The sequence below is a fragment of the Eretmochelys imbricata genome, chromosome 5, assembly GCF_965152235.1.
Source record: "Eretmochelys imbricata isolate rEreImb1 chromosome 5, rEreImb1.hap1, whole genome shotgun sequence".
In the NCBI taxonomy this organism is placed as follows: domain Eukaryota; kingdom Metazoa; phylum Chordata; order Testudines; family Cheloniidae; genus Eretmochelys; species Eretmochelys imbricata.
Genome location: NC_135576.1, coordinates 27,785,513 through 27,797,550, shown reverse-complemented (window position 1 = coordinate 27,797,550; position 12,038 = coordinate 27,785,513). Strand labels below are relative to the sequence as shown.

The 12,038-nt window shown below is 47.3% G+C and overlaps 1 protein-coding gene across 3 annotated transcripts in view; it reads left to right on the top strand.

Annotated features, from left to right (window-relative positions):
- Positions 1–7,342: 7,342 nt before the first annotated feature.
- The window catches only part of RICTOR (RPTOR independent companion of MTOR complex 2), a 189,240-nt gene continuing 184,544 nt past the window's right edge, over positions 7,343–12,038 (top strand). For 2 of the 3 annotated variants that reach the window (XM_077816777.1, XM_077816776.1), the window contains exons 1-2: positions 7,379–7,427; positions 7,536–7,583. Coding sequence is in view for 1 of the 3 variants with exons in the window: in XM_077816775.1 (XP_077672901.1) it covers positions 7,379–7,427; positions 7,536–7,583 (97 nt within the window). In the remaining 2 variants the exon portion in view is untranslated. Of the gene's footprint in view, positions 7,428–7,535; positions 7,584–12,038 lie in introns of all 3 variants that reach the window. The other variant, XM_077816775.1, reaches the window with a different exon arrangement.

Here is a 12,038-nt window from a genome sequence, read left to right as displayed (position 1 = left end):
GGGGGAACTAAGGAGGAATATCCCTTGTTTGGCTCCATCCAGGCTAGAATGGATTACCCCCTTTCTAAGACTAAACCTAGGATCAAAGATATAGAAACGACCCATATGGGTGGGCCTTTTATTGGTTTTACCTTTTGCTCTATGTGTTTTATAGCTTTGAGGAATGAATAAGTAATGTGTTGTTTTGAAGATGCTATTTCTTTGTAGCTGCAAAGTTATACTGCCACAGGCTTCTGGAGGAAAACAGGTGCTAAAATCAAGCTGGGCCTATTTTGTTAATATGGTTGGAAACCAAGGGGCTGCAGCCAAGAGAACCAGTTTAAGAGTGGTTGTACTGTATCATTCTATCTATAGTGAGGTGTTGTAACCCAGTTCTCTCAGGGGTGCACTCAAGAGGGACTAAGGGTCTAAGGTGCAATTGACACTGTAACCCTGACACCTTCTCTCACATTTACAGGCTAAAGTGTGAGGTATATTGACAAAGCTGTATGAGGAAGTGAGAACTACATTGCCCCAGTTCTATGGATAGATCAGACTTTGATATCCAGAGCTCTCAATCCCATGGCTTTCAGAAGAATTAAGTTAATTTTTAAAAGTTAACAAAGAACATGGAAGTCAATTTTAATGGTATAGTCATATGTTTTTTTTAATCAAACATGCTTGCTAGAATCCCTGTAAAGACAAGATGATTTTCATATCAGGGCTCAGTTTACAAGCAAAGGGATTTTTTTTTAAAGATCTGCTAGTCAAGCAAGCTCATGCCATTACCAATAATAAAGGTACTGAAAGTTAAATTAGGCCTTCAATTACATCTGTGCATCTGTTGCCTTCAATTGATTTGCAGAGGTATGTAACTGACTGAAATTCAGTAAATTGTCGGGCTCAACGGGTAGTGATCAATGGCTCCATGTCTAGTTGGCAGCCGGTGTCAAGTGGAGTGCCCCAGGGGTCGGTCCTGGGGCCGGTTTTGTTCAATATCTTCATAAATGATCTGGAGGATGGTGTGGATTGCACTCTCAGCAAATTTGCGGATGATACTAAACTGGGAGGAGTGGTAGATACGCTGGAGGGGAGGGATAGGATACAGAAGGACCTAGACAAATTGGAGGATTGGGCCAAAAGAAATCTGATGAGGTTCAATAAGGATAAGTGCAGGGTCCTGCACTTAGGATGGAAGAATCCAATGCACCGCTACAGACTAGGGGCCGAATGGCTAGGCAGCAGTTCTGCGGAAAAGGACCTAGGGGTGACAGTGGATGAGAAGCCGGATATGAGTCAGCAGTGTGCCCTTGTTGCCAAGAAGGCCAATGGCATTTTGGGATGTATAAGTAGGGGCATAGCGAGCAGATTGAGGGATGTGATCATTCCCCTCTATTCGACATTGGTGAGGCCTCATCTGGAGTACTGTGTCCAGTTTTGGGCCCCACACTACAAGAAGGATGTGGATAAATTGGAGAGAGTCCAGCGAAGGGCAACAAAAATGATTAGGGGTCCAGAACACATGACTTATGAGGAGAGGCTGAGGGAGCTGGGATTGTTTAGCCTGCAGAAGAGAAGAATGAGGGGGGATTTGATAGCTGCTTTCAACTACCTGAAAGGGGGTTCCAAAGAGGATGGCTCTAGACTGTTCTCAATGGTAGCAGATGACAGAACGAGGAGTAATGGTCTCAAGTTGCAGGGGGGGAGGTTTAGATTGGATATTAGGAAAAACTTTTTCACTAGGAGGGTGGTGAAACACTGGAATGCGTTACCTAGGGAGGTGGTAGAATCTCCTTCCTTAGAGATTTTTAAGGTCAGGCTTGACAAAGCCCTGGCTGGGATGATTTAACTGGGAATTGGTCCTGCTTTGAGCAGGGGGTTGGACTAGATGACCTTCTGGGGTCCCTTCCAACCCTGATATTCTATGATTCTATGAAATAATTATGTTGATGATGTATGAGTAGAATACAATCTGTAGCTCATTCAATTTTTGCTGGGTTGGCTCTGCAAACAGTAGTCAAAACTCATTTTAGTCACTAAAGTTAGAAGGAGGAGATACCAGTACTGGCTGAAGATCTGATTAAAAAAATACAGAGAGGATGATGATCTGTGGAGTAAGAAGGTTTCATTTTTATATAGACACTTTTCAAGTGCAGAGAAGTGCAGAGCTCACCTGAGGAGACTCATGCTATTATTTTAAATTTGTGTGTTCATAGTTTAATGTCATGGCTTGTGTGCTAAGTCTTTTAAACTTTTCTTCTGCTTAATAAACAGCTATTTTTCACAAATGGGTGGATTTAAAAGTCAAATGTTTAAAATATGGAGTATATTTTCTATCAGATTATAAATGTTACGGTAAGTGAAATTGTGGATATAAACTACTTGACATTATTCTTTTAATAATTGCATTATCTTGCTACACTCCCTGCAAAAGTGGTAGAAGAATCACTTACAAATGCAGTTTTTAGCTTGGGCCCACATAATTTATATATGAAATTAAATTAAATCTTTCCAGGCCTTATGGGCCCCACCCAAAGCCTACTGAAATCCATATGCGCATTCATTGATTTCAATAAGCTTTGGATCAGGCTCTGCTGTTGGATGAGATTAGTCAATTAAAAAAAAAAAATTCACAGGAACAAGTCATGTCCTTAGTCCACTGATAGAGATTGATGGACTCTGGAGATTTAGATAAATCTTAAGTGTCTTTGGTATGGACACCAAAGCTCTGTTGAATCATTGGAAGATGCTGCCTTGGGTAGATGAGATTGCTTGAATGATTTCATTCTTCTCTGTGTGATCTCAAAGGGAGGTATTGGAACTTTGTCTATTGACCCAAGAGCTCTGTATTTTAGGGTTCTCCAAAGTTGCATTGTCACTAAGGTAAATTATGAAAAGTTTTGTGTTGCAATGCTATTGATATGCACCTTGTCTACTTTTTGTCAAACCTGGATGATAGCCTCTTTTCATAGAGCCATAGAATATCAGGATTGGAAGGGACCTCAGGAGGTCATCTAGTCCAACCCCCTGCTCAAAGCAGGACCAATCCCCAACTAAATCATCCCAGCCAGGGCTTTGTCAAGCCTGACCTTAAAGACTTCTAAGGAAGGAGATTCCACCATCTCCCTAGGTAACGCATTCCAGTGTTTCCTAGTGAAAAAGTTTTTCCTAATATCCAACCTAAACCTTCCCCACTGCAACTTGAGACCATTACTCCTCGTTCTGTCATCTGCTACCACTGAGAACAGTCTAGATCCATCCTCTTTGGAACCTCCTTTCAGGTAGTTGAAAGCAGCTATGAAATCCCCCCTCATTCTTCTCTTCCTCAGACTAAACAATCCCAGTTCCCTCAGCCTCTCATCATAAGTCATGTGTTCCAGTCCCCTAATCATTTTTGTTGCCCTCCGCTGGACTCTCTCCAATTTTTCCACATCCTTCTTGTAGTGTGGGGTTCAAAACTGGACACAGTACTCCAGATGAGGCCTCACCAATGTCGATCAGAGGGGAAGATCACGTCCCTCGATCTGCTGGCAATGCCCCTACTTACACATCCCAAAATGCCATTGGCCTTCTTGGCAACAACGGCACACTGTTGACTCATATCCAGCTTCTCGTCCACTGTAACCCCTAGGTCCTTTTCTGCAGAACTGCTGCCTAGCCATTCAGTCCCTAGTCTGTAGTGGTGCATGGGATTCTTCCGTCCTAAGTGCAGGACTCTGCACTTGTCCTTGTTGAACCTCATCAGATTTCTTTTGGCTCAATCCTCTAATTTATCTAGGTCCCTCTGTATCCTATCCCTACCCTCCAGCATATCTACCTCTCCGCCCAGCTTAGTGTCATGTGCAAACTTGCTGAGGGTGCAATCCACACCATCCTCCAGATCTTTTATGAAGATATTGAACAAAACCGGCCCCAGGACCGATCCTTGGGGCACTCCACTTGATACCGGCTGCCAGCTAGACATGGAGCCATTGATCACTACCCATTGAGCCCAACAATCTAGCCAGCTTTCTAAACACCTTATAGTCCATTCATCCAGCCCATACTTCTTTAACTTGCTGGCAAGAATACTGTGGGAGACCATGCCGAAAGCTTTGCTAAAGTCAAGGAACAACACATCCACTGCTTTCCCCTCATCCACAGGGCCAGTTATCTCTTCATAGAAGGCAATTAGATTAGTCAGGCATGACTTGCCCTTGGTGAATCCATGCTGACTGTTCCTGATCACTTTCCTCTCCTCTAAGTGCTTCAAAATTGATTCCTTGAGGACCTGCTCCATGATTTTTGCAGGGACTGAAGTGAGGCTGACTGGCTTGTTGTTCCCAGGATCCTCCTTCTTCCCTTTTTTAAAGATGGGCACTACATTAGCCTTTTTCCAGTCATCCGGGACTTCCTCTGATCGCCATGAGTTTTCAAAGATAATGGCCAATGGCTCTGCAATCACATTCACCAACTCCTTTAGCACTCTCGGATGCAGCACATCCGGCCCCATGGACTTGTGCTCGTCCAGCTTTTCTAAATAGTCCCGAACCACTTCTTTCTCCACAGAGGGCTGGTCACCTCCTCCCCATGCTGTGCTGCCCAGTGCAGTAGTCTGGGAGCTGACCTTGTTCGTGAAGACAGAGGCAAAAAAAGCATTGAGTACATTAGCTTTTTCCACATCCTCTGTCACTAGGTTGCCTCCCTCATTCAGTCAGGGGCCCACATTTTCCTTGACTTTCTTCTTGTTGCTAACATACCTGAAGAAACCCTTCTTGTTACTCTTAACATCTCTTGCTAGCTGCAACTCCAGGTGTGATTTGGCCTTCCTGATTTCACTCCTGCGTGTCCGAGCAATATTTTTATACTCTTCCCTGGTCATTTGTCCAATCTTCCACTTCTTGTAAGCTTCTTTTTTGTGTTTAAGATCAGCAAGGATTTCACTGTTAAGCCAAGCTGGTCGCTGCCATATTTACTATTCTTTCTACACATCGGGATGGTTTGTCCCTGTAACCTCAATTAGGATTCTTTAAAATACAGCCAGCTCTCCTGGACTCCTTTCCCCCTCATGTTATTCTCCCAGGGGATCCTGCCCATCAGTTCCCTAGGTTGTCAAAGTCTGCTTTTCTGAAGTCCAGGGTCCGTATTCTGCTGCTCTCCTTTCTTCCCTGTGTCAGGATCCTGAACTCTTACCATCTCATGGTCACTGCCTCCCAGGTTCCCATCCACTTTTGCTTCCCCTACTAATTCTTCCCTGTTTGTGAACAGCAAGTCAAGAAGAGCTCTGCCCCTAGTTGGTTCCTCCAGCACTTGCACCAGGAAATTGTCCCCTACACTTTCCAAAAACTTCCTGGATTGTCTGTGCACTGCTATACTGCTCTCCCAGCAGATGTCAGGGTGATTGAAGTCTCCCATAAGAACCAGGGCCTGCCATCTAATAACTTCGGTTAGTTGCTGGAAGAAAGCCTCGTCCACCTCATCCCCCTGGTCCAGTGGTCTTTTGATTTCTAGGTGTAAAGTGGGAAAAAGGGCTAGGATGAGAGGAAGCATGGTGAGATGGTGGACAAGCTAGTGACTCTCCTGATATTGAAGGAGTATAGCCATCATTTGCCAAAGTTCAGAATTCAGGATACCTCTAGCCTTCCAGTTGTCCCAGGGATGCCGGGTAGACTTCAGAGAGAGGAGAATGGCTAGTAATCTGCTTAGTTAGTAGTATCAGCTGCAGGGCACAAAGCTGTTATCCTAACTTCTTATTTGCTTGCAGATGCAATTCAAGGTGTTCACCTTGATCTATACAGCTCCATATGGTTTTCTATCCTGGCTGTGTGAGAAAACACCTTTCTTCCCATTAGTGACCTGAGGAATTAAAATCACTTGAGACTAGCGTTGCCAACCCTCCAGGACTGTCCTGGACTCTCCAGGAATTAAATATTAATCTTTAATTAAAGTTCATGTCATGTGATGAAACCTCCAGGAATACATCCAACCAAAACTGGCAACCCTACTTGAGATATTTGAGGTAACGGAGATTGAAATATCAGGACATTGGTGTTCTTATGTGTAGGGCCATCCGCTAAGAACTTGCTTCATCTGTGGTCCTTCAGAAGCAGAGTTTCCTGACCTTTAGCACATGTTGTAAATCACTTCTGCTTATTTAAGCTTTTGCCTGAATAGGGCAGGCATGAGGTATAGAAGGTGTGGCGTTTTTGTAATGGGAGTCAAAAAAGTAATGTCACATGACAAACCCAACCACCATCTTTAGTTGTTTAGCTGAAACAATTTTGTAGGAAGTCAGCTTCTAGAACTGCAAGCTCTCCTGGAAAAGAAGGCATTTTGCCACGTTTTCTACAAAGGTGTAGAATTAGACTGAAGGCAGCACAACAGGGTAAGTTGACAGGGGCAGTCTGGAGTGTTTTAAAATGTTTCTTTGAATCTGCCATTTTGGGCCTTTTCTTCAACATTTTCATTTTCACCACTTAGCAGGTCAGAGGTAAAGCTGCTGGGAAGTCTGTTACGAGGCTGCAAAAGTATTTTAAACAGCAGCAATCTGGTCTAGTGACTTGTTGGCAATGCTGACTTTTACCAATTGTGATTTTTGTTATGAGTCTGGGGACATTCGGTGTTTTTAAAGCCCTAGCTCCTCGAATGCAGTGAGAATTCCAGCTCCCAATTTAAAAAAAGAAAGAAAAAGAAAAAGCCTCCAGCCCTCATGGTTACAGAGGAGGGTGAACACGTGTTTCAAGTCTACCCAGTAAACAATGACCCCAGGAAGCACTTAACCCCCCCCCCCATATATATAAAAAAACCTCACAATTTTAAGTCACATCTCGGGATTTTTGAATGCTGGGCTTTGCAGTATTGTGAAAGACTCGGTGGGGGCGGGGAGCAGACAGCATACAAAGGTTTAGGAGCGAGCTAGGCGCTACGGAGAGGCCCCCAACTCTGCTGCTAAAGCTGTGGGGCCAGGGGACCCCCCACACCCCTGAAGGCGGCTGCCCCCATGGTGGACGTCATAAATCATACTAATGTGCAGGTGGTGAAGAGACACCCCCTGCCCTGGTGGGGAAAGGGGGCAGCGAATGGAGGGAAACGCCCCCCTGGAGGGTGCCGAGGGAAAGCCCCCGAGCCGGGGCGGGGCGATGTGTGTGTGTGGGTGGGTGGGTGTCCTGACGGCCTCCTCTCTCAAGGCGGGGGAGCCAAGGCCGGGACCTCGCTGAGCTCCGCCAGCTCCCCTCTGGCACGCCGGGGTCATTCCTTGGCGCCAGGCCCCGCCGAGCGCCCAGCTCCTCGCGCTCGCCGCCGCGCGTTCCCGCGCCCCCTCGCGACAGGCCGGTGGGGGCCGCGGGAGCCGTCGTCGGCGGCTCGGTCTCCTCGCGAGAGAGGGCGAGGTTTCCGGTGTTGTGACTGCGGGGCCGTAAACATGGCGGTGAACCTCCGCGCCCGCTCGCTGAGGCACCTCCGCATCCGAGGTAAGGAGCCCGGCTAGGCCCGGCTGGAGGCGCCGCTGCTGCTCCCCCGGCCCCATCACTCCCTCCCCGCCCAGGTTAACGGGCTCTCCGCTTCTCCCCCCCACACAGGTCGGAATGATAGCGGCGAGGAGAACGTCCCGCTTGATCTCAGCCGAGGTAAGCGAGGCCGGGGGGGCGCCCCGTGCCGGGGTGGGCTGGGCCCTGAGGAGGCCGGGCTGGGGCATCGCTGGTGCCCTAGGAGTCCAGCCCCACCCTTGCCCCATGGGAGGTGGGTGAAACCCCGCCTCTAAGGCGCGGCCAGGGGAGAGGGGCCTGGGCCGGGGGAGGCATGTCCAGTCCCTCCCCTGGGCGAGGGGCTTGGGTGCGTCCCGGGGGTCCGCCAAAACCGTGGGAGGTGGCTGCTCTGTGGAAAGGAGGGGCCTTGCCAGAGTGAGTGCGTCCCAGGTGAGAGCGGAGCTGCGGCTCGTCCGCTGCCCTGGGTGGTGCCGCTGGCGATTATGGACTGTCGTGGGGGGCTAGAGTTCTAGTCGGGATCAGTTTGTGCGTCGGTGTGTCACCAAACTGCGGGAGCGTAGGGATGCTATTTTCGGTCTTAGTGTGGACAGCTGTTGCAGTGAAGGGGTGAGATCTGGGAGGGGGTATTGCTAGGTATGTAGAGCTCTCCTCCCCCACCTCCGTGTGTGTGCGTGCGTGTGCGGGGTGGGGGCGATGGGTTATTGGTAGACGTACGTTTACATCTAATGTACGTTTACGTCCTCTGGAGTTGTTTTTGAGAGACTCTTTTTCAGGGTCATTAATTGCTGGCTGCAGATGGGGCTGTTTACACCTTTTGGGGTTTGGACAGTTCTATTAATTTAGCCAGTTCTCTAAACTCCAGTTGCCTTTCCAGAGGCTCCCCTGTTACTCCCTCCAGCCCAAATCTCACCCTAAATCAACGTGCAGCTCCACCTCATTTTGTCAGTGTTGTGTATCAGATTGTGCTTGGAATTGCTTCAGTATTTTCTGATGAATGAATTTTTGGCTGTGATAGATCGTATAGCCATCTCTTCCCATATGTACCTGGTTTGTAGGATCAGTTGTGGTGCTTAAGACTAGGGCTGTCAATTATAGTTCACTCAAGTGATGAATGAAAAACAAACAAACTAGATTAAAAGAATTAATCATCATTAATCACAGTTTTAATCGCACCGTTAAACAATAATAGAATACCAATTTAAATTTATTATAAATATTTTGGGATTTTTTTACATTTTCAAATATGATGATATCCGTTACAACACAGAACACAAAGTGAACTGTGCTTATTTAGAAAAGGAGTACTTGTGGCACCTTAGAGACTAACCAATTTATTTGAGCATGAGCTTTCGTGAGCTACAGCTCACTTCATCGGATGCATACCGTGGAAACTGCTGAAGACATTATATACACACAGAGACCATGAAACAATACCTCCTCCCACCCCACTGTCCTGCTGGTAATAGCTTATCTAAAGTGATCAAGTTGCGCCATTTCCAGCACAAATCCAGGTATGGGGGTGGGGGGGTGAGAAAACCTGGATTTGTGCTGGAAATGGCGCAACTTGATTATCATGCACATTGTAGGGAGAGTGGTCACTTTGGATGGGCTATTACCAGCAGGAGAGTGAGTTTGTGTGTGGGGGGGGGCGGAGGGTGAGAAAACCTGGATTTGTGCTGGAAATGGCCCACCTTGATGATCACTTTAGATAAGCTATTACCAGCAGGACAGTGGGGTGGGAGGAGGTATTGTTTCATGGTCTCTGTGTGGATATAATGTCTTCTGCAGCTTCCATGGTATGCATCCGCTGAAGTGAGCTGTAGCTTACGAAAGCTCATGCTCAAATAAATTGGTTAGTCTCTAAGGTGCCACAAGTACTCCTTTTCTTTTTGCGAATACAGACTAACACGGCTGTTACTCTGAAACCTGTGCTTATTTAATATTTTTATTACAAATATTTGCAATGTAAAAATAAAAGAGATAGTATTTTTCAGTTCATCTCAGAAGTATTGTAGTTCAATCTCTTTATCATGAAAATGCAATTTACAAATAGTTTTTTTTTACATAACTACTCAAAAACAAAACAATATAAAAATTTGGAGCCTACAAGTCCACTCAGTCCTGCTACTTGTTCAGCCAATTGCTAAGACAGACAAGTTCATGTACATTTATGGGAGATAATGTTGCCAGCTTTTTATTTACATCATCACCTGAAAGTGAGAACAGGTGTTCTCTTGGCACTGTTGTAGTTGGCGTTGCAAGGTAATTATATGCCAGTTATGCTAAACGTTTTTATGCCCCTTGGTGCAGTCTTCAAGTAGAAGCATGATCTTTTTTTCTTTTTTAAAATGCAAATATTTGTAATAAAAAATAATAATTGGGGCTGTCAACTGCAGTTTTGCATGTGAATAACTCAGAACACATTAACATGTTTTTTTAACCAGCATTAATCACCCACCAGGGTGCGGTGCTCAAGGGGTGCTGCTGTGTGCCTCCGGGGCATGAGTGCCCCTCCTCCTGCTGCCTTGCTCCACTGCTGCTCCTACCTCCTTCCCCCCCCCCCCCCCGCACCCCATGGAGCCATCCCTGGGCAAGCTGCTCCAGACCCGGAGCCTGCTTTCTGTGTGCTGCGCTGAGCTGGGGTCGGGGAGCAGGGGGAACCTGTCTGCTGCTGGCTCAGGAGTGAGTGCTGCAGATAGCAACTGCTGCTGGTTGAAAAAGTGTTCAGGCTCCTGAATACTCTGCTTAAAGAGACAGTGCCCCCCAAAAACACACACACACACACACACACACACACTCCCCCTCCCCAACCAAAATATTTAAATAAATGGTGTTCTATTATTATTAAATGGTGCAATTAAAATTGTGATTAATCATGACAATATTTTTAATCTTGTGATTAATTGCAATTTTTTTTTATCGTTTGACAGCCCTACTTAAGACCTCTTTATTCTGGACTTCCTGTCACCATGTTATAGCTTAAGAAAGCACTTCATCTCGTAATTATTGTATGTGTTAGTTTGTTTCAAAGTTTGCTGACTGGCTCTCGTTAAACATACGTCCTTTTCTGTGGCAAAATATTACGATACTATAAAGACACTTGCTACACATTAATACTCCTGAAGGCATTCTGTGCCAAAAAAAATAAAAATGTTGTGCCAAAACATTAAAAATTCTGCGCATGATATTTTTAAATTCTGCAAGTTTCTTCAAGTTTCAATTAACAAATGCAGAGGCTCCAGCATGGTAGTGGGGAGCACAGGCCACTGGCTGCATGAAGATGGGAGATCACCCTGCAGCCTCCTCACCCCGTGCCCTGGACTCGGGTGAGGCTGCACCCGACCCTGAAACAGAACAAGGCCTGGACATATCCCAGAAACATGCTGGGGCCCTGCCCCTCTGTGCCAGGCGCACCACATGTGGGGCATGCAGGCTCAAACAGGCAGACTGCAAGTATGGAGGGGCTCAGTGTGGGGGATCCTGATGTGGTGTGAGAGGATTCTGTGGGACAATCTGTGTACAGGCAGCTCAGTGGGGGGTCTAGGTGTGCAGGGGATCTGGATGCACAGAGGATTGTTGTGGGTCGGGGTTCCAGGTGCAGGGGCAATGGGACTCTGCAGGGCCTTCCAGGTGAAGTGGTTGGGGCTCAGTGGAGGGGTCTGGGTGCTGGGGGAGTGTGGGTCTGGATGAAGCTAATTGGGGGTCAGTGGTGTGGGGGCTAAGGGGGGTGCAGGGGCGTAGGACTCATCATGGTGAGGGTTTGAATGCAGGGTGGTCTGGGTTCAGGGGTTGGGATCCAGAGGCAGGGCTTCTGGGCGCAGGTGGCTCTAGATGGAGGGGTTGAGGATCAGTGGGGTAAGGTTTGGGTAGGAGAGCTAGGGAGGTTCTGGTTGTACGGGGGGAGGCTTGGTGAGGGTGTCTGGGAATGGGAGGTCTGGATATAGGGGGGTTGGGCGGATGGGGGAGCAGCTCCCTGTACAGCGACCCCTCCCCCCCACCCGTAGCTGAGGAGTGATGGGGGCGGGAAACAGGGGAGGATGCTGAGCTTCCTGCAGCTGGGGGATGTTTCTGGGGGTGGGATAAGTCTTGCAGGGGAAGAGGAAGTCTCATCCTCTCCTGCCTCCAGTGCAGCTGGAACTAGCAGCTGGTCCTGGCTCAGGGTAGGAGCCACTGGGTGGGGCATCCCCAGCCCTGCTGTGATTTAGCTCTCTGCTGGCTGCTCCGGGTGCCTGAAACGATGTTCCTGGGCAGCTAGGGAGTGGTGTCTGACTGCTCTTGCAGGTTTCTGGCAGGGAAGCACAGGGAAGTCATTTTTGTGCAGGGAAGCAAAGAAATCTGCGGGGGACATAAATTCTGCGCACATGCAGTGGCTCAGAATTCCCCCAGGAGTAACATTAATCAGCCATGTGTTAGGCAAATACAAAACCACTGCCTAGCTAACATGATTGTTGAGGACTAACGTATACGTTTAACTATTTTTGGGGGTTTTTCTCTGACTCTGTTGGAAAACAAATTGCCCTGCTGGCAGCATTGATATTTCCCCCGAAGTTTAAAGGCAAAAATGTTCTTATCTAAAGTTCTTGATTTGTGGAAGAG